This window comes from Blastomyces dermatitidis, assembly GCF_000003525.1.
Source record: "Blastomyces dermatitidis ER-3 genomic scaffold supercont1.3, whole genome shotgun sequence".
Lineage (NCBI taxonomy): Eukaryota > Fungi > Ascomycota > Eurotiomycetes > Onygenales > Ajellomycetaceae > Blastomyces > Blastomyces dermatitidis.
Genome location: NW_025544776.1, coordinates 6169921 through 6196412, shown reverse-complemented (window position 1 = coordinate 6196412; position 26492 = coordinate 6169921). Strand labels below are relative to the sequence as shown.

Sequence of the window (26492 nt, the reverse complement as noted above, 5' to 3'; positions counted from 1 at the left end):
CGTAAGTTTCCCGTGCCCGCGTAGCCCTCAGCACAGGAACAGACGCGCTCCTATCGCTTATGCGGTAAATCACGTGGAACAAGCGACGGACTGCTGATAACTCATTGGGCGTTTCAACTAGGATAACGGGAGAATATGACTGAGATCACAGGTCACAGGGAATCTATTCCGTCTAATCCGAGGCCCCGAGTGTTGGGCCCGCCATATTATGAGTAGAATAGAGTACATCTACCAATTCATCAAAAGGGGACAAGAACCAGGTTACATAACACTATCACGCCCAGTATTGGATAAAGCAAACTAGAGGACGAGAATGGAAATAGATGAAATAGACTTGATCAAAACCACTAGTTGAAATAAAGTGCACCCCTAAACTAGGACATAAATGTTGAGATCAGAGCTTTCGTACACGTTGTTAAGGACCTGATTTCAGCTACTCTGAGTACCAATAAACCCCCACTAGCTCTCTACCCAGTTTCTTGATCAGCCTCCTTAGCCAAACCGTGCTCCCGCAGTAAGGCATCGATCTCGTCAGCACCCCAGAGGTGGTGATATATCTGTCCTTCTTTGGTCTTCCCTACAGTCGCAAATTCAACTAATTGTAGAAGTAACAGAAGTTAGCATTAAAGGACAAAAGAAAAAGAACGCAATGAAAAGAAAATAACAGGCTACAGGACACGAAATGGTGAATCTATGGAGGTTCAAACTCACTCTTCTCGCTGCTCAGCTTCGTCGAGTCCATCGTCTTGCTCAACACCTTTACAGCCATACCACAAGCTTCCTTCAAATCGCAATCTTCCCTATAGTCCTGCTTCAATAGACTCTGAGCGCTGGCGTTATTTGCACCCACACTCGTCGCCTTCCACCCACCGTAGTTTCCACTGGGGTTACTCTGGTACAGCTGGAACTGCCGGAGGGGATCATATCCAGCGTATACGAACGAAACGCCAAACGGCCGTAGACCACCGTGCTGCGTATAGCCTTGTTTCAGATCGCAGAGACGACGAACCAGTTGTTCACAAGGGATCTCTTCGTTATATGTGAGGAGGTAACGTTGGGCGGCTTGGCGGGCATAGTTGATGAGGATGTTGGCGTCTGCTGTCATTCCAGCCACTGCGCATATCATGTTACTGCCAAATAGGTAAGTTATTTCTGGTCCGCTTATTATTTGGCCATATAGTGGTGGACAGAGGATGTTTAACCATACTCGTTCAGTATATAGAGCTTCTCCGCAGACGTGTCCTGTTCAAGTAGCTTGCTTGTCACCTTCCTCTCTGCGGCCAGAACGATTCCATCCTGTGCTAGTATTCCAAGGGCTGTTCCAGCATGCGAAATGGCTTCTAGAGCGTATTCGACCTGGTAAAGTCGGCCTTCTGGCGAGAAGATCGTGGTCTACAAGACGAGGAAGCGAGTTAGGTTAGTTATCGGCCGCTCATACAAGAGTGACAGAGCACATACCCGGGAATCATATCTTCTGGACATCTTGCTGGATTCTAAGGGAGTATAATTTAGTCCAAGTTTAACACTGCGTGGTCAGCCGTGGGGGAAGCTGTTTGTTGCAAATCGAGATGATGGATGAAGCTCGACGTTGCTGCGTTGGTGAGCTTCCGCCAGGCAAACTCGCTTCGCGCGTCCTGCTGAAGCTTGGACCAATTGTAGCCAATCCATATTTATCGATCATTTTCCCAACTCGCCCCAACAATCACAACCACACACACATATCCACCGATGGAATAAGTGCGCAGCACCCGTACATATAACGAATCTTATGACATAAGGCCGAGATGTTTTGAGTAAATCGATTAATATGCTCAAATCTACCTATTCCGCTTTAAATCCACTCCCTCCTGGATGGACTGAGCACAAAGCTCCATCAGGTAACGTTCTCTGCGACTGTTGACGCCAATCTTAGCTGCGAAGTACTAATTTATGAAACAAGGTCACCTCTATTACTACAATGCCCAAACAAACCAGTCGACATATAAGAGACCTTCTGCGCTTCCCTCACACTCACAGCCAACCGGAGCACCAACCCAACCTCCATATGGCTACCCACCGGCCTTTGCCGGCGCCCCGACACTAGCCTTGGCGCATCAGTCGCACTACGGACCCCTACCATTTAATATAGCTGATAGCTTCAATAAATTTCGTAGGGATAGTGCCGAGCAAAGGCGGCGTCATGATAGAAGACCCCGCCGCCCAGAGGACAGGCCAAAATCCAAGCACTCGATCCCCGGATGTGCCCCGTGGGTCCTCGTCAAAACAAAATTAGGCCGCCGATTTGTTCATAATCCGGATACTAACGAGAGCTTCTGGAAATTCCCGCCAGATATATTGAAAGGGGTTGTCGAGTATGACCGTCTCGAAAGAGAAAGAAAAGCGCGGAGAGAGCTTGGTGAGTTAAGTGGAGACGAGCAACCGGAAGCGAGGGAGCCTGGAACATTGTCACAGGAACACGAGCGATCAGTATCCACCAGTCGGAATGAACCTAGCCAGGAAGAGGACAGCGATGAATATGAAGAGGTTGAGGTAACAGATGACGAAGGACAAGAGGGGAATATACCATCTAAAAGGGCAAGAACCGATGAGGAAGCCGGTGAAACTGAACACATCGAGTTTAATGAAGACGATATTGAATACCAGCTAGCAGCCATGGGTGAGGAGTACGGTTTGGACCCTGGAGAATATGGAGAACCAGGAGAGGAAGGGTGGGAAGAAGGCGCAGAGGGTCTTCCACTTACGGAAGGGGACTCCGTGGCATTATTCCGCGACTTGCTTGATGATTTCCGGATAAACCCTTACACGCCATGGGATAGATTAATCGAGGAGGGTAAAATCATTGACGACGCCAGGTACACGATACTGCCCAACATGAAATCACGCCGGGAGGCCTGGTCGGACTGGAGCCGCGATCGGATACAAGAGCTGAAAGAGCTCAGGGAGAAGGAGGAAAAGAAAGATCCCCGAATCCGCTACCTTGCGTTCCTACAAGAATATGCTACGCCAAAATTATACTGGCCGGAGTTCAAGCGTAAATATAGAAAGGAGGCAGAAATGAAGGATAGCAAACTATCTGACAAAGACCGGGAAAAGCTTTACCGCGATTATATACCACGCCTCAAATTGCCTGAAAGTACCCGAAAATCAGACCTTTCCGCGCTTCTCAAGTCCACACCACTCCACGCTCTGAACAGGTCGTCAACACCAGATGCGCTCCCCACAAGTATCCTCACAGATCTACGGTACATATCATTGCCACCCAAAGTTCGCGACCCCCTAATTGAGGCATATATATCAACCCTTGCCCCGGCCCCAGAACCAGACAGTATTTCTGCTGAGGAGCAAATGGAACGCGATAGACGACGAGCTGAGCGAGAGAAACGAGAAAAGGCACTGGCTGAACGGGAGTTGCGGGTGCAGGAGCAGAAGCGAAAACAACAGGGCGCGATGATGCATGGAAGGGATATGTTACGGCAAGGAGCTGCGGAGCGGGAAATGGCGATGAGAGTTGGTAAGGAGGGGCTGAAAAGTCATATGGAGGCGGAGATGGAGGCTCGAGATGCCTAGGAGGCTACGAACGGGTAGACAACATGCGTATGTAGATACTATATTACGTTTTGGTTGAAAGATCCCAATTGAATAAGCACTTGTTTTATTTGAAACCAACAACCCCTCTCAAACACACTGAATGTAACTCGTCCAAAATTGGTATCATGAGCGTATAGCACAAATATTAAAATTTTTATCATATAAAACCTCACATACAATGTGTCATCATCTCCCGTGCGGCCTATCTGAATCTCCAATTGTCCCATCCCTCATCCTCATCCTCATCCTCATCCTCCTCATCCTCCTCATCCTCCTCATCCACCTCCCTCCCTCCTTCACCCTGCCCTTCCCTTTCTTCACGCGCACCTTCACCCTCACCAACCCCGCCCCCAGTTCCCTTCCTCTTCCTCCGAATCTCATCCCTCATCTCCTTCAACCGCTTAACCCTCTCCTCGAGCTGATCCATCTCATCAAACTCCTCCTCCAACAACCTCGCCGCGTCCTCCTTCTCAAACGACATTTCCTGCTCACGCATTCGCAGCTGCGCCTGCTTATCCTGCTTCTCGCGTTCCGCCAGCTCAGCGGCGGATAACGGGGCGGCCGAGATAGTTGCGTGGCCGGGTATTAGTGCGGTAGGTATCATTTTCGTGGGTGCGGCGACCTCGCGTTCGAACGCCGCCCATTCATCTTCGTCGATGGATTGTGGTTGCGGCTGTCTTTGTGGTTCTGCTCGTTGTGGGGGAAATGTGGGCGTGGTGGGACGTAGTAGTGATTGGGAAGCGGGAGGGTGTTCTTCTTCTTCTTCTTTTTTGTCTTTTTCTTGCTTAAGCTGGGCAGTCTCAGGTGTTATCGACGGATCTGGCGCGGTAGCTTTATGGTGTCCTTCATATTCATCAAGTTGATCCCGCTGGCGCCCTTCCTCTTGCGGGATCTGCTCTGGTGTGGCTTTTGACCTTTTGCGCACGTCAACGCGCTGTTCTGGTTCAAGCTTTCGTTTCTTAGTCGGTCTGGATACGGAGGGATTACTTGAATCGGTGGCTCGACGAGAAGCTAGCTCGTTGCGGAGTAAGGCGCGGATGTCTGCCATGACGTGCCGGCGCGTATCGTCGGTTTGGAATAGTGGAATAAATCCGAGCTTCAGATATCACACTGTAAGATAAACGTAGAAGGCTTTAGCTCAATTGAGGATTCTAGATAGGATGTATGATAATCGGAAAATCAAAGCTACATGCTTCAATGTCTCCATTCCCGTGGCTGCGGCTTCAATCTTGATAAAGGGTTAGTCTAGATTGAGTTTAGTATAAATGCCAAGCCAACTAAACATCACATTCATCTCACGTGATTTAAATCCCCATTTTCGGCCTAGCGCGATCCCTCTATTCTTATCTCCTCATCGCGAAGTCGCAATTCTAGAGCAAGATTCACAACATCAGCCGCTTTGCACATCTCAGCTCCATCAATCTAGTACTCAGATATATCATCTGTTGTTCGATAGAAGTTCGCGAGTCGCTTGCTCGATGGTTCTCCGTTGCGCATCATCCAAAGTCTGAAGAGATTAGGTGACACTTCCCCTAGCTTCCCCAGATTTCCAGAGCAAGGAGAGGAGGACGCGTGAAAAGCGACTGTCCTTGGGGGGCAACAAAATCAGCAACGCACATTTTGCTCAACGGTTGGATGGAGGAGTAATTTCCGGTCGGGCACAAGCATATACAAGCAAAAAGAGTGGTTATCTCTCTACGCTTCAGTTATCTGTTGTATTACTAGTACCTGTCGATGCCGTAGAGGAGGAGGCAAGACTGGTATTTTTCTATTTGCTTTGCAAGAATCAGGCGAAATTCAAGCCTTCTTTCAGCAACTATTCTATCAACTGTAGTCTATTTTATATTTTGAGCGTGCCAGATATCGCACCATGGCCGGTAAGCTATTCGTATTCCCAGCTGTTTACGTATTTTGGTCCCTATCAATTCCATTGGAGTGTGAGGTGACAAATACGCACATACAGCAGTCAACTTTTCGGTGTCAAGAACTCAACGCTAACTATATTTCCATCAAACAGACGAACCGCGTCGCTCAGGAAGATCAACAAAGGGTCAGCATTCCAAAAACAACGATTTTCCTGAAATGGCGCCTTCGAAACGCAAAGGGAAAACACAAGCCAAAGCCCAGAAACAAGCCTCCAATGAACCGACTCCTGCCCCAAACGACGAAGAGGACGAGATAATCCGTTGCATTTGTGGTGAATATGAAGAAGAAGAAGACGTGGAACGGGATATGATATGCTGCGACAAATGCTCGGCATGGCAGCACAACGATTGCATGGGGCTCACTTTCCCCAAGGGCCAGGAACCCGCGGAGTATTTTTGCGAGCAATGCAAGCCGGAAAATCATAAGGATCTTCTAGATAAGATGGCCCGCGGCGAAAAACCCTGGGAGGAAGCCGCCAGATTAAGAGCCTTAGCTGCGGAGGAGAAAAAGGCGCGGAGGAAGAAAGGTGGCAAACGTGGAAGGAAGTCTACCCGGCCTAGTGATGTCAAGTCTGAAGTGGGTGAAGATGGTGTGAAAATTGCCTCTGCAACCCCAGCAAAGGAGACCCCTGTCTCCGCGCCTCCAACTAGCAGTAAAGCCAGCCCTCCGGCGCCTGCAGCGGAGCTTCCTAGCCATGGACCTCCTAGCAGCCAAAAGCGCAAATTTGAGGAGCAGGATGTTAGCCAACGTGAGCCGGTATGTGCTTTCTCTCATTATACTTTCATGTACTATTATGCTAATATTATTGCAGGGACCAAAGCAGAAACTCCAGCGATTGTCGACAGGTGGCCAAGTTGGATCCCCTGAGGTGAGGTCGCCGACTGTGAATCGGAAGCAGAGTGTATCTAGTGCGCAATCTGCTCAGGAACAGAGAAGTGGAAGGTCACCATCTGAAGGAGCTGGAGGCCCGTCAGATCTTCAGAGTGTGGCCAGGAGAAATGTGGCCAATGCCCTAGTCAAACTCTTCGTAGAACAGGCAGCTTTAGCCCAGCAGCAGGGTACTTATACAATGCCCGCTGGGAAGACCAAGGAAGCTGTTGGTGAACCGCTGGGGCTCGCAATTGAACTTGCCATGTATAAACATCTCTGTGGAGGAGCAGGAGAACCTAGTGAAGCCTATAAGCAGCAGATGCGGACCATCCTATTCAATGTAAGGAAGAATACTTCGTTACGTGATAGTTTGCTTGTAGGAAGTATTTCTCCAGACGCACTTGCCACCATGAGCACCCAAGACATGGCTAGCAAAGAGCTGCGACAAAAGGATGATGAAATCAAGCGAGAGGCTGAGCGCCAGCACATTATTATCCAAGAACAAGGGCCGCGGATCAGACGTACACACAAGGGGGAGGAATTGATCGAAGACGATACACAGCATGCTGCAACCGAATCTATCTTTTCGGCTCCCTCAGCTCGCCGCGATACCATACCCGACTCCGAGCTCCGTTCTGCTGCAAGTCCTACAGGAGCTAGATCAGCCAGCCCGAGCATCGCCCATCAGCCTGAGTTCAGAGAATATCGAGGCTCAATGGACCGCGCAGCGGGGGATCACCGGCCTCCATCCATCGATACCTCTGGTGGAGACCAGCGACGAGCTTCAGGCCCAGCCTTTAACATCCAAAACGTCTGGTCGAACGTCCAATCACCAGGTTCAGCACCTCATGATAAGCCCTTCCCTCCTGCTCCGGCGCCAGCCCTTCGGGAAGTACATCCGGGTCACAGAGCCCAAGCCGACGCGGAGATCGATCAATTGCTCAAGGACGAAGATATCGATTCCCCACCGTACTCTCCAAAGGACTTCCATGCTGACGGTGAAATCTGGCGTGGCAAGGTATCTATGAACCCTGTTGCTGAATTCTCCGCTGCCGCAAGACACGTTGCTGGAGCAGATCTCAGCGGAAGGATCCCTTGGGAACAATTAATCCCGCCGACGTTGGTGATCGATGGCCGTATCGAAACGCAACTAGCCACAAACTACCTATGTGGCCTTCGCTTCAGCCAGACGACCGATGTATCCGTTAACGCCATCTCCCCCCCAGTCGCCTCACATGACAACGCGGAATTCCAGAAGCTATTCGAATATTTCCTCCAGCGCAAACGATTTGGCGTTATCGGTAAACACCCCTTCCCTGGTGTCAAGGACACATACATCGTCCCAATCGAAGCAGGTCAGAGCAAGAAACCCGAATTCATCGAATTGCTGGAGAACAACACCCTTGAAGACCCAACACCGCATCGGACACTGCTTGTCGTCTTCGTTGTAAAATCGAACAACCACTACAGCCCGCCCATTGGCCATCCGACGCCCCAAGAACCCAACTATACCACTGCCAGTCCCCTGACCGCCACACCAGGCTCCGCTTCGAACCAATCCCAATACACCCCAGCCCCAGCCGCATCGAGCGGTGCGCCACCCATCGTGCCTACGGCGGTGTCAACATCACCACCCTCAGCCATGCCAACAACAGATGGTTTCAATCAGCAGCAACAAGATCACACAAAGCTACAATCACAACTACATCCGCAGCAATACACCCCAGCTTCCCATGCTTCGGCCTCGCCCCAAAACCTCATCGGCAAACCTGCTGCTGTGCAAATACTCGGGCCATTAGCGACGTCGCCAGCTGTGGAGCAGCTGTTGCAGCAGGCGCCAAATTCAGACGTGGAGCAACTTAAACTCATAGCGGGTATCCTAGCTCAGAACCCCACTGCAGCCAATGATTATCAGTTGTTAGTGAACAAGATCGTTGAAAATACAAATGGGAAGACACAGTAATGTTTGTCTTTTGTTGGCGCCTTCTGGTCTTCAACACCCCACCTCCCCCCACCCTTACTTGATTTCTTCTCTCTTTGCGTTTTGTCGAGTTTCTCTCTATCTCTTGCTTTTATATTGTGCAAATTGCTGCGTTACACGCAGCGTTTCCTATTATGGCATTTTGTCTTTCGTCTCAGAGTCTGTACTTGAGATGGAAAGGATGGATTATTTGCTTGCTTAACAGGGGCTTTTTTTCCCTTGTCCATCGATCTTCTAGGGAAGAAATTGTGGCGCGGCTTGTTTTTATATATTTCAATTCTAGTTCTCTTCCCCTTGAATTTTTTCATGCTTAGGTTTTTCACGTGAATCATTGTCAATTGCTATTATTGCCACTGATTTCTTACTAATTTTCTGATTTTCTAGCCGCCATTTTCTACTACCTTCAGCTTCTTTCTTTCCTGGTACATAGGAGTCAAAATGTACGGTGCTAGGCTAGTGTTTTTACCGGTTGCTATTTCTTTTCCCCCAGATATGTTCTCCCCATAGCCCCCTCCTCCCCATGTGTTACCAACCCTGTTTCCCCAAGCTCATCTCACCGGTGAATTTCATGTTCATGTTTTTCTGTATGTAAATAGTTAAAACTGTCCTGCGTTTTCGCCGCTTCCCTGCTGGCGCATACTGTACATTAAAAGCCATATTCAACCGTTTTTTCTATGGGTGCCTCCGTTCTGCTCATTTCAATGGCACAAACTCTCTAGTTCCTTACTCCATAAACTACGTTGTGACATAAGTTTCTCAAGAAACTAAAAAGGTCACGCATCTTTGAGAATGATTTGGCTAGTGGTCGGTGTGGTTTTGTTAATACTGCGCCTCAACTAAAGTTTGTGATCAACTATATATATATACCTTCTTGACATGGTCACACCATTAGGAAACACAAAATAAACTATGACATACATGTAGGTCCGAGTTAGATCCGAGTAAAATTTCCCCGTTCATTATATTTTAGGCTATCATAGTTGCTCTCCCTCAGGGCCACAACATACAAAAACATAATAAACCCTTTGCCTAATTCCAAGAGTAAAACTCCCCGAACGCCACCGCTATGCAATTCTCCCGCGCGCGAAATAAAAGGCATACACATACAATAGTGGGTATTCTTTACCACCGTCCCCCATAACCTCCCCCCCCTCCTCTACCCTTGTACCCTCTATAACCACCTCCGCCACCACCAGTCCGATACGGTCCTCGACCCCCACCAGCTCTAGAACCCCAACCGCCCTCACTATCATAATCGCCACGGCCGGAGGGACCATCGTCATGCCTAGAGGGTGGTGGTCCCTTCAACTCCTTCTGCAAGACACTAAAAGTCTCGCGCATCTTCGCGTATCCCAGGTGCATTTTGCCAAAGAAGTGATCCGCCAAGCGACGATCGTTATCTAGACGACTAAGATATGCCCCGCATACATCGCAGACTTGTAATTTCTGGTGACCTGAGGGTCCGGATGTGTCGGCGAGCGCTTTGAGTTCGCGTTCGCAGGCCTCCTTTTGGTGTTTTGCGGTGCGGACTTTGTGGAACTCGTTGTAAGCCGTGGAGACAGAACCCATTTCGCTGAGGACGGAGACTTCTAGGAGGCCGTTGCTTATGGTCTTTGAGAGATCGGATATTTGTTTTAGCTGAGTGAGAGACGGGGGTAAATTAGTTAGCAAATAGGATTCAGTTTGCGGGGAGTGGTTATGGGGTCATGGGAGAAAAGATTATAGGGAAAAACGACAAATGATGACAAAGGTACAAATAACGTAGAAATAACATACAAGGTTATTTGTCTGACGAATTTCATCCGGTGTCTTCTCTAATCGTCGCTGCGCTGAATCAATCCTACGATTACAATCATCGATGTATTTCTGCATATCGCGTAGGTAATCGTATTCGAAGCCCCATTTCGACTTCTCATGCGCCGACGCAGCCTCATACTCCGCTTTTAGCCCTTCGCTGTGAACCTTTGGGCACGGGCCTAGGTCCTGTTTGGTATTGGTGAAGAGGTCGTGAGGACATGTGCCGACAAGATAGGAGCGGCAAACTTTAGGGTCGGTTATTACGAGTTGGGAATTGCGCGAGCCACCGAAGCCCATCATTTGCTCCGCTATATAAGTTAGCTTGCCATTTGGATTATAAAAAGTTACGATAGAAAAACGATGTATGCTAGGCAGAACGTACCGCCCATAAGCTGCTCGAGCAGCTTCCTCTGCTCTGCCGCCATGCTCAAAGGAGGATTGGTATCTCTGCCTCAACGGGTTGGAGAAGAGTTTATGCACTCCGGAAGCGATCCTGTATTGGGCACAAAATTGCTTTATAAGGTTGTCTGTGAGAGTGCCCAGGATAAGGTCCTTTTCGAGTTTCACCACTACGTTCACAGATTCTGATAGCATGAGGATAACATCTGCTTCCTGTTCTGTCGCCTATCGCGCTAACACAGAGAATAACTAGCGCGCTCTCAAGGTTGATGGAAGTCACGTGAAACTTCCGCATCTCTAGGCCACGGAGCAAGATGACGCCCAACTCTCAAGATACGGAGAGAGAAATTTTGTATACAGCTATCAACACTTTGCTGTCTTCATTGAGAGACATTACAATTGCAAACTGCATTGTTGGTCTCCTGCAACATGACGGCATGATTTTCAATCCTCTCTTTTTCCTTTGCATCTTCCTTGCATCGCTGTCGCCAGCTCTCTCCGATGCAGCAGAGTACCATGAACAGCTAGTCCTCCGCCCTCTACCCCCTTCCTCCCTCTTAGGATCGTTTAATTTTCGCAGCAATTCGTCACTTGAAGCTTTTGAGCACCAGAATTTCCGATATTTCCCACGATCTTTAGGCCAAATCCTCCAGCATGCCAGCACTAAGGAGTTGCATTTGAGATTCACCACCGGTCGGTGGGATGCGGAGAGCTGGGGCGAGAGACCGTGGCATGGCTTTAAGGAGGGCGGTACAGGGGTTGAATTGTGGGCATGGATAGATGCAGATACGGATGAAGCGTGAGATTTCGGGCAATTTCCCTCAAAGCAATCTGGAAATAGCAACTAACAATTCTCGCTCTTCACAGCGCCTATTCCAAATGGATCACTCTAACACAGTCCCTGTCCGGCCTCTTCTGCGCGTCGTTAAATTTTATTGATTCTACTCGAACAACTCGACCGGTAGTGACGTTTGAGCCTGTGGGAAACCATTCGTCCAGACCGCTGCATCTGCTGCATGGGACGCTTCCTGGTGAGGTCGTATGTACGGAGAATTTGACGCCGTTCCTGAAATTGCTTCCCTGCAAAGGAAAAGCTGGAATTTCAAGTTTGTTTGATGGCCATAGACTATTTGATGCCTCCTGGCAGAGCATGTCTATTGATGTTCGCCCCACCTGTCCTGAGGATGCAGAAGCATGCCAGGTTGAAATTGAACAAACAATAGATATGGTTTTAGATGTAGAGAGATCGAAGAGGCCAAGAGGTGAGTTCTGGTGATTATCCTCACCTCTGCTTCTTCCCTATTTTCCTTTAAACTAAGAATATTATAGATAATCCCATTCCGCGCCCTGTTCCCGCGGAACAGCTAGTCTGCGATCAATCCAAGCCTTACAACTCCCATGATACCTGCTACCCAGTCGGCAAAAGTGCAGAACAGGGGTGGCGTTTATCAGAAGTGTTTGGCCGTAAAATTCCAGGTGGATGCCCTTTAACGGAGGAAGAAGAAAATCAAAGACGACATGTGTGTATCAAAGTTCCCAACGACTGGGACGTACTAGTCACAGCTGGCGCGATCGAGAGAAAGTCTCCTGACGGGCTTTCCCGTTGCTACTCACTCCTCGACGATTTCCCTTTCGACCTAGTTCTACCAGCTCAAAAACAGCCTTCCGAAGTACCCTTGGAGCAGCCTAACCTTCACGCAGAGCGGACGATAACCGGCCACGGCCAAGAAAGAGGTGGCATGCGGTCAATCTTGACAAACCCGTCCCAAACCAACCCAGTTGAATTCATCTACTTCGAGACCCTCCCCTGGTTCATGAGGCCTTATGTGCACACTCTTAGCGCAAAAGTCACGAACCAAAACGGCACAGACGTTTCCATTGCGGCCTCGGAGATCATCAAGGAGGTGTTCTACCGCCCCGCCCTCGACAGAAAAAGGGGCACGCAACTTGAACTGATACTTTCGGTCCCTGCCGCATCAACAGTAACACTGATTTACGACTTCGAAAAGACCATCCTCCGCTACACCGAGTACCCACCCGATGCCAATCGAGGATTCAACGTCGCCCCCGCAGTTATCAGATTACTCAGTAGCCGGAACGCCTCGGAGGTAGAAGTAAAATCCGGCAATTCGCAGTTGCAACCCCCAATCTACCTGCGCACGACAAGCCTACTCTTACCACTCCCCACACCCGATTTCAGCATGCCATACAACGTGATTATATTAACTAGTACGGTTATAGCGTTGGCGTTCGGGAGTATATTTAATATTCTTGTTCGCCGTCTTGTTGCTGTCGAGGAGGCACCGGAGTCCGGGATCAAGGCGAAGATTTCGGGCTTTATTGTTGCGGTGAAGGATAGATTTAGAGGGAAGGTGGTTAAAGTAGAATAGTAGTGTATCTTTCTTGCATGTTTTGTAGGCACCGTTTATATTATTACATGTTTATTTTTATTTTATTTCGGCATTTATCGCGTGTATTCCGATTCTTGATATCAAACCTTTGTGAACAATAAATAACCACTGCATTTTGCAAACTCAAATGCTACCGGATGTGGTATAAGCGTTCCCTCCGGTCCTTGGGGAAACCGGTGTAGTATCACAACACCAGGCGGACGCGTCATTGTAATTAGTCTTCTCATCCTTCCACTCTGAATACCATCGATCTAACAATGCCTGTAGCGGTTCGTACACTGGCAACGAAATGAGCAATCGACTGTCCACTCGATGTTAAAACAGCTTATGTGGGTATAGTAAATAATTCCTGAAGTGTGGAATAATAGATGGACGATGTTTTGGAGCACAACCAAAAATAAGGAATGATAAAAGGCAAATTATAAAAACCAGGAAAAGGCGGGGAGTTTTTAATGATGGAATAAAAATACTCCAAAAGTGGTAAAAATAAAGGGGACAAATAGGTCATTGGCGTGGTCTGGTCTGTTCCAAGCAACCAGCGGGTAGAGTCTAATTTTCAGTATAGGGGGGAAAAGCCACATACGTGCCAAATTGCAAGAAAGTCTACAAAATGAAAAAGCCCATAAGAAACCCCGAGTTCCACACCTCACGAACCAACCTTCTCTTTTTCCTTTAAGCTCATCGATGACAGTGCCCCATGTAAAGACTGTTGTTGCGTCTTCCGCTCTTCCTGAGTCATCTCCACCTGCTCCGCCCACGTCCCCTGCGGCGACAGTGGTGTAGTAACATCATCCTTACCGTTCCCATTTCTATTCCCATTTCCACCTCCTCCAGACACACTTGGTAGCGCGGGGAAATCCTCTTCCGCGCTGACACGTGGAGGCTCAGGCGGGGGATGATGAGGCGACACGCCTTCCACCCACTTCCTGACATCAGGCCCAGATGAGCCCCCATACATCTGTCTGCCAGCATAATCCCCACGACCACGACCCCTGCCGCCCCGGCCGCGACGCGGGTTTCCGCGCCCGCTTCCCCTCCCGCGGAAATATCCACCGTCGTCAGGATCCGTGAACGGTTCTTCCGTTTGACCACGCATACCATCCCCCGCACCAGCAGTGGTGGCCCCATCATACAACACGCCACCATGCGCACCGCGTCGATAAGAACTTGCAGCCCCGCCCCGACCCCTCCCGGCCGTCGGCGCGAATGCCTCCGCAGACTTCTCAATATCCCACTCGCGCCTAGTCTGGGCGTCAAGCTTTCGTTGCCGATTCCTCTCCCGCTCGCCGTTCATCACGCGGCGGTTCTGCATTTCTTCACGGCGCTTTTCGGCGGCGATGCGTTCTCGTTCGAGGAACGAGGCTTCGTCGGCTTCAGCACGAGCGTGGGCGGCCGCCCGTTCTGCTGCTTTGAGTTTGGCGGCTTTCATGCGTTCCGTGAGTTCATCTTCGGTGAGTTTGGGCTGCGGGAAGGCAAAACAGTTGTAGTTAGTATCATGTATATTTGAACATCGGCGAAATTCAAGAGGTACATTCTTACCTTCTTCACGCCACCCGTTCCACTTCTATCTCCCTTAACCGCAAAGGTCCTAGGCGCAGGTGAAGGCGCCGGCGCGGGCGTGCTCTGTTCTTTGGTTTTCTCATCCCCACCATTCTCCCCATCCCGAATTTCCTCCCTTTCTTTCCCATCCACATCCCCTCCCCCCTCTTTAGCATCCCCCACCTGTTCCTCCCCCTCTGCACCACCCGCCGCGGGTGGAGGAGTCGGCGCATCACGGCTCGCCTCCACACCTTGGGACCTCACCCGCCTCCCACCACGCCCACCACGCCCACCACGCCCACCACGCCCACCACCATTAGCTCCTCCTCCTCCTCTGCCTCGTCCTCTCCCCCTCTCCCCACTATATCCGCGCCCGTTCCCACGACCTCTGTTATGATTTCCATCCCTATACCCGGCGGCACCAGTATTATGCTGCGCTTCAGGCGGGGCCGGCGACTCGTGGCTCGATTGTTCTTGTTGTTGTTGCTGTTGCTGTTGTTGCTGTTGTTTTCCCGGTGAATGGGATGCACGTGGTTGCGAGGGTGGTCGTGGGCCGGACGAAGTCGGTCGTTGAAGGGTAGGTTCGTGTGCTGCGGGTTCCGGTACAGGTTCTGGGGGGTATTCGATCACGACCTCTTGAGGGGGAAGGGGGATGATTTCGTCGTCGAAGAGGTCGTCGACGCCACGCGTTTGGGCAAATTCGTCCATCGTTCTGCTCTTCTGAGGGTTTTGCGGGTGCGCGTGGTGTGATTAGGTCTTCTTTTAGATTTGTAGATAAATCGTCCCTGTGTGTAATGTTTGTTCCCTGCGCGCAATACCAGTAATGCCACGCTGGGAAAGACGGTGGTGTTGCGAGAAAAAAAAGAGGGTTGTAGGTCAAGCTCTATAATAGATACAATGATAGAAGTGCGTAGGAGGCCCGCGCATTGAAAAGGGGCTTCGGTATTGGGTTGGGTAGTTAATTGCGTTGTTTACCGCCGATAAGACGTAGTAGCTTCTTCGCTCCTGAGAGCGTGAATTGCACAGAAAGATGTGCGCCACGCAACAAGCACTCAGACTGCCTGGTAAATCGTCGGGTTGGTCCCTCTGCCAATTGAGCTGGGATTATATATATAAATATAATATAGGTCTGTTAACTCCGCATCTCCACTCCGTCACACAGGCGGGGATGCGACAAGGCCTCCGGGCTAGCTTATTCTTCTCACCGACCGACCCCTCGTCCTTATATCGTATTCAAATCAGAGAAGTAGCTGGAGTCTATAGAAATCGCAAATCCCCATCCCACCTGATTATTAACAGGTTGCAAGCGGCGTGTGGAGGCTGGAGAAGGTTTGCGTGTATATATACACTTAGGGCTGAGCAAGGGAAGTTGGGTCTTTTTGCCGCGCGCCACCGCCTTCCTTAGGTGCTTAAGGGATAGTTAAGCGCCAAGAAAGAGTTTTCTCACGTGATTGGAAAAGGGGCAAACGGTCAGAGGGAGGAATGGGAATGGGAACGATAAGAACGAGAGAAATATTTACGGAGGATCTTGCTAATGGATGTATTGTAGTTCAACTTGGAAGAGAGGTTGTGGCTGATTGGGTTTAGTGGGGAGAATAAAGGCAAAAACAGAAAAGTAATGTAATAAGGGGCATATTTTTTCCTCCGGTTTCCTACATAAACATAAGTTACCACCTGCCACAGTAAATACTAAACGGATGAAAGGAGAAAGGAGCACAAGAGGAAATGGAATAAATAGTATTGGAAAAAGGAAGAGGCGAGTCAAGTAAAAACAAAATCAAACCCCATATAACGCCGATATGTCTGGCCTGACCTGAGCGGCCCATGTTTAGCAGAGAAAAGGAGAAGAAAAGAAACTAGAAAATAAATCTCGAGCAAAATCCGTTGCCCATAGTTTCTCGCTCATGCAAGCCATGTTCTTCGAAGTCATAATTAATTCCATCGCCATATTGCCATGACACTTTCATTTTTCATCCCTCCGCTGCAGTATGGTGCTGCACATCCATAGGGCAGGCTGGGATCCAGTCTCGTATTGACATCCACCACCTCGAACACACCCAGCGCCGCTCCCATCACGCTCCTCACCTCCGCCTCCCGAAATTTAAAACTAATGATCTTCGCTTTTTTAAAAAAGAAAGGAGAAAACAGAGAGAACAAAATGTGAAAATGTACCATGGAAAGAAAAGGCAGACAAATCGAAAAGAAATGAACATCGGGGGAAATGGAATATCGAACCAGCCTTTCAAGATTTTAAATAGAGTCATGCATGCAGGTATTTGGGTGGAATGAATCATGAGTAAAGGAGGAACAAAAAATAAATAGAAAAGCAAGATTACATGAGAATGCATGAAGCTTCCGTTAGTCAAAGAAAGGATTTTGGATGGTGAGATATTGAATTTGGCCGAGGGAAATACATAGAAAGATGGAAAAAAGTAAAGATGAAACAAAATGATAACAGGGAAGGGGTGCAGCGGAACGAAAACATGGGCAGACAAAAGCAAAATGTTTTGGAACTCCCAAGGGGCCGGGCATACGGAGGATACAGAGAGTCAGGACAAACACTGCCAACACAACACAAACACAGGAAATAGAAATGCAAGATTTAAAAAGGAAAAACTACCCGCGAACGAAATCGAAAACTAAGACAGATGGAACGCCCCCTGTCCCTCATGCATGGCAACATTGAGCCGTTCACGGAGGATATCGATGTTGGTATAATCGGGTAACTTGAGGTAGTTGACGCATGTCATTACGCTGGGGAGATAGTCGTCCGGTAGATACGGAGGGTCGCTGGGGCGGCAGACGACGGTGAACATTGGAGTAAGACTTTTGAAGCCTGCGGAGTTGATAGTTAGGATATGGAAGTTCGTGACTTTTAACGCAAATAGACAGGGGCGGATGGAAGGGGGGAGAGGGGATGGTTTTTGTGTTTGACTTACCTCCAATGGGAAGCTTGGGGCTGCCGGTTACGAACTGCAAAAAGTCGCGACGCTCTTGTTTGGTAAATTCGCTCATAACCTGTAGCAAATTGCGCACGCTTTTGCTGTCCATGTTAAAGCCGTGGTCCGCTTTCATCGAGTCCATCAATGCTGCAAAAACAGAGAAGTTAGTAATCCCAACGCCAAATTGTATAAACCCAATTAAAAAGGGATACAATCAACATACTCTCAATCGACCAATCCTCCTCAACCTGCCCGAATAACATCACAAGCTCATCAGGCGTAAACGACTGCAGTGAAGAATACGGGAACACTTGTGAGAACCCAGCACGGAACGCATCGAGCTGCGCCTGCACGCCACTACCCAGAGTCATATCGATGACTTTGCTGACATAGGACCCAACATTATCCATCGTCACAGCAATGGAAGAGCCATGCGGAATCATCTGAATCGAAGGGTGTCCCGGCAACGTGAAGTCTAAGCCCAGATCCTCGACCCGGACACCATCGACGGTAAGCTCATCCAGCGCGCGGGCTTTTTCTTCGGCGCTGAGAGAATCATCGGCATTTATGCTGGCCTGTGCGGTCACGAACCGTTTCACGAGAGTCAGGGAATTGGCAAGTTCGGGATCCACAGCCTTGACGGTTGCGATAGTCGGAGTCACTGTTGATGAGGTGGCACCACCAATGCGGAAAAAGATGGGGTTGAAGGCGATATCGATAATTCTTGAGTCCAACATAGATCGAGCGACGAATTTGCCAAGGCCCTTGAAGTATTGAAGCTGCTTCTTGCCCGCTTCCGACGAAGCCTGTTCACGACTCATGGGAGCAGGGAACAGACCCAGTTTGTGGAAGACATAATCGTTCTTGTCGTTCGAATCATGTTCTCGCCATAGCTTGAGCTTCTTCTTGGAAAATTCTTTTGAAACGGTTGAGTAGAACTCCAACGTCGGACCAAGACCTGTACCGACTTCCTCAAAGTATTCAACTTCAAGAACGCTGGGCGACGAACCGTACAACTCCATGACCTTCATGGCAGAATCTAAGATGCGAGACCGCGAGATGCGCACTTTCTGCCGCTGTAGACGTCCCGCGTACGGGCGATCATCACGTCTCTGATCTCGTCGGTTTTCATCAGACTGCGACCCTTGCCATCGCATCATAGACCGCGCATAGCCGAAGGACGTCGATTGTAGGAAGAGGTGTCGAGTTTCGAAGGGGAAGAGGAATGGGAAATGGCGCGCAAGATCCTCGCTCCAGCTTGGGAGGCAGCTGCTAGCCACAATCAATGGTTCTTCGAGTTGTCGGTTGAGCTTGGCGGTTAGCTTTGTATTAAGGAATTGTGCCAGAGGTTCTTTGACAACTCTAATCTGATGGTTGCTCTCTGCCAGGATGTCATCGAGCTGGGCGTTCATTCCATGCAGAAGTCCGAGTAGCTTGAGGATAGATGCCGTTGTCGGATTCTTACTCAGGGACTCTGGCATACCACTGGAATCCGTCTCCAACGACAAATTGCTAGAGTTCGGGGTCAGTGTGGATGGTTCTGGTGGCGGTGGCCCCTGGACGCGTTTGTACTTGATTGTGTGAACCATGGACCACACATTACGCGCATGGCAATCGCTCAGATGTTCTCTATTATGGTGGATTGCGCGATACACCGTTGTCTCATGGGAGATTGGTTTGTCATCGACACGGAACTCGATATGCCAGTCCTGTGGAATGGAGGCAATTGCCGCGGCGTATGAGAATGGTCGACCAGCAAAGGCCAAAGATCCGCCTAGAGATTGGCCAGAAGTTGGAGCAGATGATGACGGTCTTCCTGTTTGGTTTGACTGCTGAGGTGTTGAAACTCTCGTTCCGTCTTCTTTACGAGCAGTTACTTTCCCTGTTGCAGCAACTTCCAAGTTAACTGCCGTCGGATCTGCAACTTCCTCATCAGAGAGATCGTCTTCAAGGTCATCAACAATGGCATCCAACGCATCATCCTCTTCTTCCCCTTCCTCGTCATCGGTCAGCTGCCTCTCATCAGCGCATTCTAGAGGCTCATCAGTACCATCTGTTTCGTCATCGGGAGGTGGTGGTTGATGTCGATTCGGGTATCTCGTTCGGAGAGAACGCTCATCAGAACCTCCAGATGTTGGCGTCCGCGTGGATGACGAACGTTGAGGTTTAGATCTCTCTGGAACTCGTGTACTTCGGGACGAAGTGGCCTGCTGTGGAGGAGGGGGAGGTAAGTTAGGCTGCTCAAGCCCTCCAGAGAGCGCTGTCTCAGTTCCACTTCCTGCAGCATCTCGAGATCTAGAGGAGCCAGACAACTGGGAAAATATAGTATCACGATTCCGCGAGCCTCTGGGACGTTCGGATAAGCTGATTCGAGGACGAAGATAGTCATCAAGAGCCTTAAAGTTGGCGATTGCGTGGATCGATACCATCATATTTTTGTACGGTTTGGGGATATCGGATTCCTCGTCAGCAATTAGGCGGAGTCGCAGTTGCTTTGAGAGCATGGATGTGGCGTTCCTGTTATCCAGAGAGCTGTGATTAACAGTGATTACTTCGTAATGTTCCGTTCGGCTCAGCAGGTCATGGAGTTTATGAATCAAAACACTGAAAGGAGTAGTGGGCGAGCCAACTTTGCTGACGGTCTCCGTTGAGATGTCCGATTCCATAAAAGCTCGGAGAAAATCTGTTCTGGCATCCTTTCCGGGTACTGTAGAAGATTACGGAGTTAGCTGGAAACAAATTTATGATATGGAGTCCATTGACTCATATCTTACCTTGATCCTTCTTGCTAATCACGTCTAGCAAAACTTGAATGATCCCCGAGCTAAGCAATTCAGAGCTTGTAATACTCTCAAGCGCATCACCGTCGAAGTAGGCCGCCAGTTTTTGGAAAAGCACATAACCATCGATGGGTTTCACGTTGTTATAACAAGCTTCAATCTCCCCCACGAGTGCCTGCAGCGACTGAAGAATTGCCAGCGCTTGATCATGCATGCCTTTGCCCTTACTACCATCGTAGATACGGAGAAATTTCTTGGCGCTGCAAGTCACAAAATCCTGAAGCGCCGAGTCCGCATTTCGAGACATGGGCCCACCCGATACGGATGAAGAGCTCTCTGATTCGGACATGTCATCGTTGTCCTCATCATTATCCTCATCGTCTTCGTCATCTTCATCCTCCTGGCTGTCCTCGTCATGATTCATCACGTGATCCTTTTCCTCCTCATCTTCAGAATTCTCGTCACCCTTCTCGGAGGAACGTCCATTTTCAAGGTCAACTTCACGCTTAGAATCTTTAGGTTCAGCAGACAACGGAGTTTCGGCAAGCTTTGTTATTTCTGTGATTACCCCCTCGCGATGAAATTGGTACTGATAAATGTCCTCGAGGCGTTCAAAGAGGAGCTCTGCACACTGTAGAGCCAACGCAACAAGAGACATGTGGTCCTTTTGTGACAAAATGGCAGCCAAAAATGAGGCATAGGGCACAGTGCGTAGGGCGTCTTCGATAATTTGAGCATCTAGATTCTGTAGCATCTTTAGCTGCGCCACAAGCACCTTTTGCCTAACGGACAAGTTAACTGTACTGGAGTAAGCATCAGTCAGTGTTGGCAGCAAGATTGTAGCAAAACGTTTGATCTCCGTTTTACACCCTTTGAGACGCTTAACTCTTTGCTCTGCCAATGCCTTTGTTCGGGGCGTCCTGGAAACTGGAAAGATATCGCTCTCAAAGTTGGCTGTTATATTATAGTCGGAAACAACTAGGGATTCATTTGGAACTCCAGGAAGAAGCTCGCAAATAACATTCAAAGTTTCAAATACCTGCTCTCGCGGGCGATGGATCAGAGCTTGCATGATGTGCACACTATCTATTTTGATTGAGCTACCTGCCTCAGAGGGGGGAGAGACCCCGGTCAAAATTTGATATAGTGTATCCACCACATTCATCTTAAGGAGCTCGACAGACAGGCGCGGACTTGATTTGGCGGTGATGGCAAGTACGCGGAGGAACTGGGTGTGAATATGGGGACCGATCAAATTTGTAGTGCCAGGTAAAAGCAACCGAAGGATCGCCCTCAACATGTCGGGTTTAATCAATTGCTCCAACTTTTCTGGTTTGTATTTGAAACTTTCAACCACCCGAGAAACGCATAGGCATCCCTGTTCTACGACCTTTTGGTCATTGCTGGAAAGGACGTTGAGCAACGTTGGCATGACATCCCGGATAACAGGGAACGAATCATGAGGTAGGTTGCGGCAACAATTTGCAGCTGTTATTACAGCCGTACGCTGGGTGCTGGTGGGGAAGAAGTCTAAGTAGGAGAGACACGCCGTGAGGCCTCCTTCACGAACAATCGACGAAGGGAAATCAACGGAGATCTTGGCAAGTGTCTGTTACATGAAAAGATGATTAGTTCTGATGAAAATCGGATGCTTTGATGCTTGGGGTGCTAGAGGGATGAACACATACACTCAGAGCTTGTTCAGCAAGGTCTATGAACTGTATATCCAGCAACTTCTGACAAAGAACAGGTACTGCACCACCATAAACAACGTTTGCAACAGATCCCCGAAGGGCTTCCATCATGTTGGCCAAGCTACGACATGCAAGAAGCATAATCTCAGGATTTTCCTCCCCTGTCTCGCTGGGTTGCATGAGCCTCACGAGCTCCTTAACGAAAGGGTCAGGAGAAAATTGCCCCGCTAGGTTATCTTCATTGGAAACCAGCAACAGATCTGAAAGCTCCTGCAAAGCAATAAGTTGGATCGACGGATCTTCCGTGTTTCGTAGGTTATTGAGGATATCACGTAGTCGAGAGGATGTCCCACTCATCATGCCACTGAGAGCTCGTAGAGTATTCTGTAGGCCCATGGGGCTCCGGGTGCCGAATAGACCATTACGGAAAGGGTCCCCATCCTCCTCATCGGTCATACCAGATGGATGTGGACCCTCATTCGAATCACCCGAAGTGGATGCTTCCGTCTCTTTCGCTTCGGGCGTCTCCTCCTCTTGCTGATTTTCTTCAGGTTCCTTCATCGTAACATCTGATTCGCGTTTGGAAAGGCGATGTTTTCTTTGGCGACGTGAAGGGGAAGTTTGGGTGGAAGGAGCATCTGAACGAACATATCGCTGTTAGAATCAGTGTAGCTATTACCAAACAAACCAATTTATTCTGATAACACCACAATATCGCCCGCATACCTTGTGATGGATTCTTATTCCTACTGGGCCGCTGTCTAGGAGCAGCGGATGATGAGGCAGGGGTTTTTGAACTATCATCCGAGGGACGAGTAGGGGGGCTGTGCGGCAGTCAGTCAGTACGATACTAGCCCGGCATCTAATAATCAAGCATAAAAATTCAGCAGGAGCTTATGAATTCCAGGACATACCTAGGCTGGGACATTGCCGGTGGTTGTTGTCTGGAACCAACCCGTCTTTGAGACACAGAGGCTGAAAGGTCAGAAGATGATGAGCCCGTCAGTTTCACTCTTTTAGCTCGCCGGGGTGGGGACGCTGGGGGAAGCTGCGCCTGATCGCTTGAGGGTCTCGAGGGCCGCGTGGTAGTCGAGACTTTTCGTTTCCGGGCCTGTGGGGGTGGTGGTGGGGGTTGGGGAGGCGAAACGGTGGAAGAGGATGCAGGACGAGAGGTCGATGAGGGTGAGTCTGCCGCGAGCCGTGCAGCTGAGCGGGTGATCCTGGGGAACATTGAGAAGCTTAATTCCTTGTTCTCTTTGATGATAGCAACTCGGTAGAAGATCCCATGCAAGATAAGGGCACTAGATATAGGAGAATAGAAGAAGGGCCTCTTTTGCTTTCTAAGCTTCTACAATCGAGTTCGAAATGGGAGATTCCAAAGAGTAAGAAAAGCGGTAAGGAGGAAAATAAGGGAAGAGAAAGTAGGGAATTTGAAAAAAAAGAAAGAAAGAAAGAAATGAAAAGAAAAGAAAAGAAAAAGTAAAAAGAAGACCAAAGAGGCGTATTAGAGAAGGAGGTGGAAGCTAGAGAGAATCTGGAGGAGGCAATACCTATGAGAAGAAGAAGGTGGAGAAGTCTCGAGAGAAGCTCCCGGAGCGAGACGGTAGGAATTAGAATCGGAGGCGGAGAAGGAGACAGAGGAGGCGGTGACAGCAGAGGATGAAGACTCCGGGATCAGTCCAGACTGTTCAGAAGGAGTAGCAGTTCGCTTGGCCATAAGTATGTTCACACACAGTGCCAGTCTTCAACCCGCCATCCGCAGTTCTGTTGGACCGAGGAGTGGAGGGTTGGATGACGAGCAAAGGTCGAGGGCGGGAGGCGAGCCGGGAAGACACAGAGCAGTGGGCGGTACTCGGTAAAGGGATCATTCAGCTGCAGAGGGAGAGAGCAGACAGTAAAGAAATATAGAGAGGTAAAGCGTCGTGGAGGGTGGAGGTGGTAAGTTGGAGAGTTGGAGAGTTGGTGTTGAAGAGATGATGAAGAGGAAGCGGTGGATGTGGGCGAGGAGGAGGGAGATCAGTTCGATGCAAGACAGCGGAACCACGACGGACTCACGCCAAGACCGCGATGGAGATAGAAGCAGCCCACAACCAACCAGCCTTTATCAGCCTTCATCAGCCTTCATCAGCCAGCGGGCAATGTACTACTACTACTGTACATAAATCGAAGATACAGCTTGCTGTTAAAACATTGGGAGGCAAAAAATGTACAGTAACTAATATATAAAAATAATAAAAATAATAAAAATAATAAAAATTAAAAAAATAAAAATTAGAGAAGAAGAGCGTATCAACCCTCTCAAATCCAGATGGTACGTTAGTTGATTGCGTCCTGGCGATGTTTGGTCCCCTAGCAAATGACGACAACTATAATAACTAAATAGTTAAAATATATGATATCCCCCTAAATTTGCCAACGCACTCAGGAGGACGGATGGATGGGATGGGCATTTTCTGTTCTTTTCGCCTTTTTACCATGTCGAATCAATCTTCTTCTCTCTCTTCATCCTTTTCATTGGCACTCACTCTCCAAACAAACCCCAATGACTGCCACATCCAACCTCTAGTTTTAATACTGGATAAGTGCAAGAAACCCAGGAAAAAGCTCTTTGGTCCGCCTATATTTCGACTTCTTTCTTTTAATCCAGGTCGTAGAATATGCGGGAGAAGGATCCACTAATAATAACAATAACCTTCCAATAATGTTACATAGTCAACTCTCCAATATGCCAATAGTTAAACAGAAACAGGAAAGTTAAACAGAAACAGAGGGAAGAAGGCACCTCATTCTCTTTGTCTTGAAAAACTATGACTACGATGGACATATTTATTATTATTTAATTTCTTTCAGAACTGCGTTGGTGATCAGTAGTGGGTTGTCCCAAGCCGATAGATGTAGTTATTGTATGTATGGCACATATTTACAACTCCTACGGGAGGAGCCGTAATAAAATGAGGTTGCTTCCCCCAGCTTCCACCCGTCACGTCAGGCATCCTCAGCGCCCGTCATGCCTAAATAAATAAATCATGGCCTAAAATACCACACACTAACCAACGCCTATGTTTGTGAACCCCGAAGCCCCCAACGCAAGCCCGAAACCGGGGGGGCATTTGAAGGTCAGAGGAGAGGATTTCTGTATACATGAGATGAGGTCTCTTACACACACATATCATATACATCGCCCGTGAGGGGAGTATCACGCGAGGAAGTTAGAAATGGCGTTTCTTACAAATATCTAGTTAACCCACCCCACCGTGGACATCAAAAGACACCCCAGATAATGTTACACACCGCACAGTCAGTCTTCTCCTCCTTGATATTGAGCTGCATCTCAACTCATCATGCGGATTAAAATTGATTTACATGATCAAATGCCTAAGACAAAAGCATCCTATGTTCCAGGACTCTTGCCATAACTACATCTCAACGCTGGCAAGAGAAGCGTCAACTAGTTGATATTTAGCTATCTACGCCGTAGACATCGATCGCACTGCAATGGGAGTAGAACCAACAAATATTCCAATCTCTCATCATCATCGGCAGCTAATGATCATAATCGTGAAGAATTTTCCCCCGAACTATTTCTGATTCTAATGAACAGGTGAACAAACAACGACGACTCAGCTGATGCCAAAAGTCATCGCACTGCAGCTCTACGTAGTAAGTCAACACGCAACAAGAAAACCGCTGGTGCCAGAAGATATGAATTAAACACGGATATTTAGCCAACTGCATGGAACTGCCCAAGATGTCTGCCTTGCTCCTAGGCAGGCAAAGGGTTGTCTAAGATCTCACTGACATCATCGTGTCACGTCTGGAGTGTTTAGTTGGCTAAATACTCGCTGCTGTCTGCAGATGTATTATTCAGGCCCCAGGCTAGTTTGATATCTGAATTTTGGCCCGCAAACGACTTCCGGAAGATGGAGGTTGCGCTGCCTTTGGAATAGTTACATACATAGCTATAAATATGCCTATATATTCTTGCGAAACGATTTGCCGCCCAGCAGCGAAAAGACGCGATATTGTACTCTACCTTATATCTGTTAGGATCGGTGCCTGAAGAAAGAGGAAGAACGGGCGAAAAAAAGAAAGGAGGAGTAGAAAAAGAAAATACAGTGGCTTGCTTCTACCCATGGCCTTGGTTTTTAAATAAACTCCGTTGTGCATGCTCGGGTTCCGTTCCCCCACCCGAGCAAATATTAGCATTTTATTTTACCCGGCCACAGAACATCGCGAGTTTTTGCTCCTCACCGGATCCAGCATCACCAACCCAACCACCACCAAATCCCAGCATCTGCCTGCTATTCTTCTTTCTCTTCTCTTCTCTTCTCTTCTTCTTCTTCTTCTTCTTCTTCTTCTTCCCTCTCCTCTCCCCTTCCAATTAAATACTCCCCACTACTCTTCCGCCTACTCCAGAATACCAGCGAGGGAATCCGACGAGAATCACAAATCCAACTCCAATTAAATAGGCCCCTCTCTCTTTCCTTCTCGTCCAGAGTCATAGATATATATAAACTCCCATCTTTTCTCCCGAAAGAAAACATTGCATTTTCGCCCTCTCCATC

General features: G+C 48.7%; 8 protein-coding genes across 12 annotated transcripts; 3 read left to right on the top strand and 5 right to left on the bottom strand.

Moving 5' to 3' along the window:
* Nucleotides 1-86: 86 nt before the first annotated feature.
* BDCG_03514 (proteasome subunit alpha type-4) lies at nt 87-1637 on the bottom strand. Its single transcript, XM_045419132.1, has 4 exons — nt 1459-1637; nt 1208-1392; nt 712-1130; nt 87-595 (listed from the first exon to the last, which is right to left on the bottom strand). Exons 1-4 carry the CDS (start codon nt 1480-1482, stop codon nt 468-470), a joined length of 756 nt encoding a protein of 251 aa, XP_045275534.1. The 5' UTR covers nt 1483-1637; the 3' UTR covers nt 87-467.
* On the top strand, nt 145-3840 carry BDCG_03513. Of its 2 annotated transcripts, XM_045419131.1 has the most exons (4): nt 145-514; nt 615-1141; nt 1216-1877; nt 1940-3759. In XM_045419131.1, exons 3-4 carry the CDS (start codon nt 1808-1810, stop codon nt 3565-3567), a joined length of 1698 nt encoding a protein of 565 aa, XP_045280479.1. In that variant the 5' UTR covers nt 145-514; nt 615-1141; nt 1216-1807; the 3' UTR covers nt 3568-3759. The 2 variants fall into 2 exon arrangements, with proteins under 2 accessions (XP_045280479.1, XP_045280478.1); XM_045419130.1 differs by having other exon boundaries at nt 145-1141; nt 1940-3840.
* On the bottom strand, nt 2915-4846 carry BDCG_03512. 2 transcript variants are annotated; one of them, XM_045419129.1, is made up of 2 exons: nt 3766-4808; nt 3247-3605 (listed from the first exon to the last, which is right to left on the bottom strand). In XM_045419129.1, exon 1 carries the CDS (start codon nt 4634-4636, stop codon nt 3791-3793), a length of 846 nt encoding a protein of 281 aa, XP_045280477.1. In that variant the 5' UTR covers nt 4637-4808; the 3' UTR covers nt 3247-3605; nt 3766-3790. The 2 variants fall into 2 exon arrangements, with proteins under 2 accessions (XP_045275533.1, XP_045280477.1); XM_045419128.1 differs by having other exon boundaries at nt 2915-4846.
* Nucleotides 4847-4930: 84 nt separating this feature from the next.
* On the top strand, nt 4931-10188 carry BDCG_03511 (PHD finger domain-containing protein). 3 transcript variants are annotated; one of them, XM_045419127.1, is made up of 4 exons: nt 4958-5465; nt 5606-6270; nt 6326-9476; nt 9562-10188. In XM_045419127.1, the coding sequence occupies exons 1-3, from the start codon at nt 5459-5461 to the stop codon at nt 8345-8347; spliced, it is 2694 nt and encodes an 897-aa protein (XP_045280476.1). In that variant the 5' UTR covers nt 4958-5458; the 3' UTR covers nt 8348-9476; nt 9562-10188. The 3 variants fall into 3 exon arrangements, with proteins under 3 accessions (XP_045280474.1, XP_045280476.1, XP_045280475.1); XM_045419126.1 differs by having other exon boundaries at nt 6326-9480; XM_045419125.1 differs by having other exon boundaries at nt 4931-5465; nt 6326-10188.
* On the bottom strand, nt 8977-10837 carry BDCG_03510 (U1 snRNP splicing complex subunit). The gene is made up of 3 exons (XM_045419124.1): nt 10545-10837; nt 10142-10470; nt 8977-10003 (listed from the first exon to the last, which is right to left on the bottom strand). Exons 1-3 carry the CDS (start codon nt 10585-10587, stop codon nt 9488-9490), a joined length of 888 nt encoding a protein of 295 aa, XP_045275532.1. The 5' UTR covers nt 10588-10837; the 3' UTR covers nt 8977-9487.
* On the top strand, nt 10814-13561 carry BDCG_03509 (phosphatidylinositol glycan, class T). Its single transcript, XM_045419123.1, has 3 exons — nt 10814-11360; nt 11429-11823; nt 11891-13561. The coding sequence occupies exons 1-3, from the start codon at nt 10876-10878 to the stop codon at nt 12949-12951; spliced, it is 1941 nt and encodes a 646-aa protein (XP_045275531.1). The 5' UTR covers nt 10814-10875; the 3' UTR covers nt 12952-13561.
* Nucleotides 13562-13618: 57 nt separating this feature from the next.
* Nucleotides 13619-15219, bottom strand: BDCG_03508 (uncharacterized protein; the record flags this gene model as incomplete). Its single annotated transcript, XM_045419122.1, has 2 exons — nt 13619-14434; nt 14512-15219. 2 exons carry the CDS (start codon nt 15217-15219, stop codon nt 13619-13621), a joined length of 1524 nt encoding a protein of 507 aa, XP_045275530.1.
* Nucleotides 15220-17150: 1931 nt separating this feature from the next.
* On the bottom strand, nt 17151-23644 carry BDCG_03507 (E3 ubiquitin-protein ligase TRIP12; the record flags this gene model as incomplete). Its single annotated transcript, XM_045419121.1, has 8 exons — nt 17151-17347; nt 17451-17600; nt 17677-20160; nt 20228-21842; nt 21922-22565; nt 22654-22751; nt 22842-23147; nt 23478-23644. The coding sequence occupies 8 exons, from the start codon at nt 23642-23644 to the stop codon at nt 17151-17153; spliced, it is 5661 nt and encodes a 1886-aa protein (XP_045275529.1).
* Nucleotides 23645-26492: the final 2848 nt, after the last annotated feature.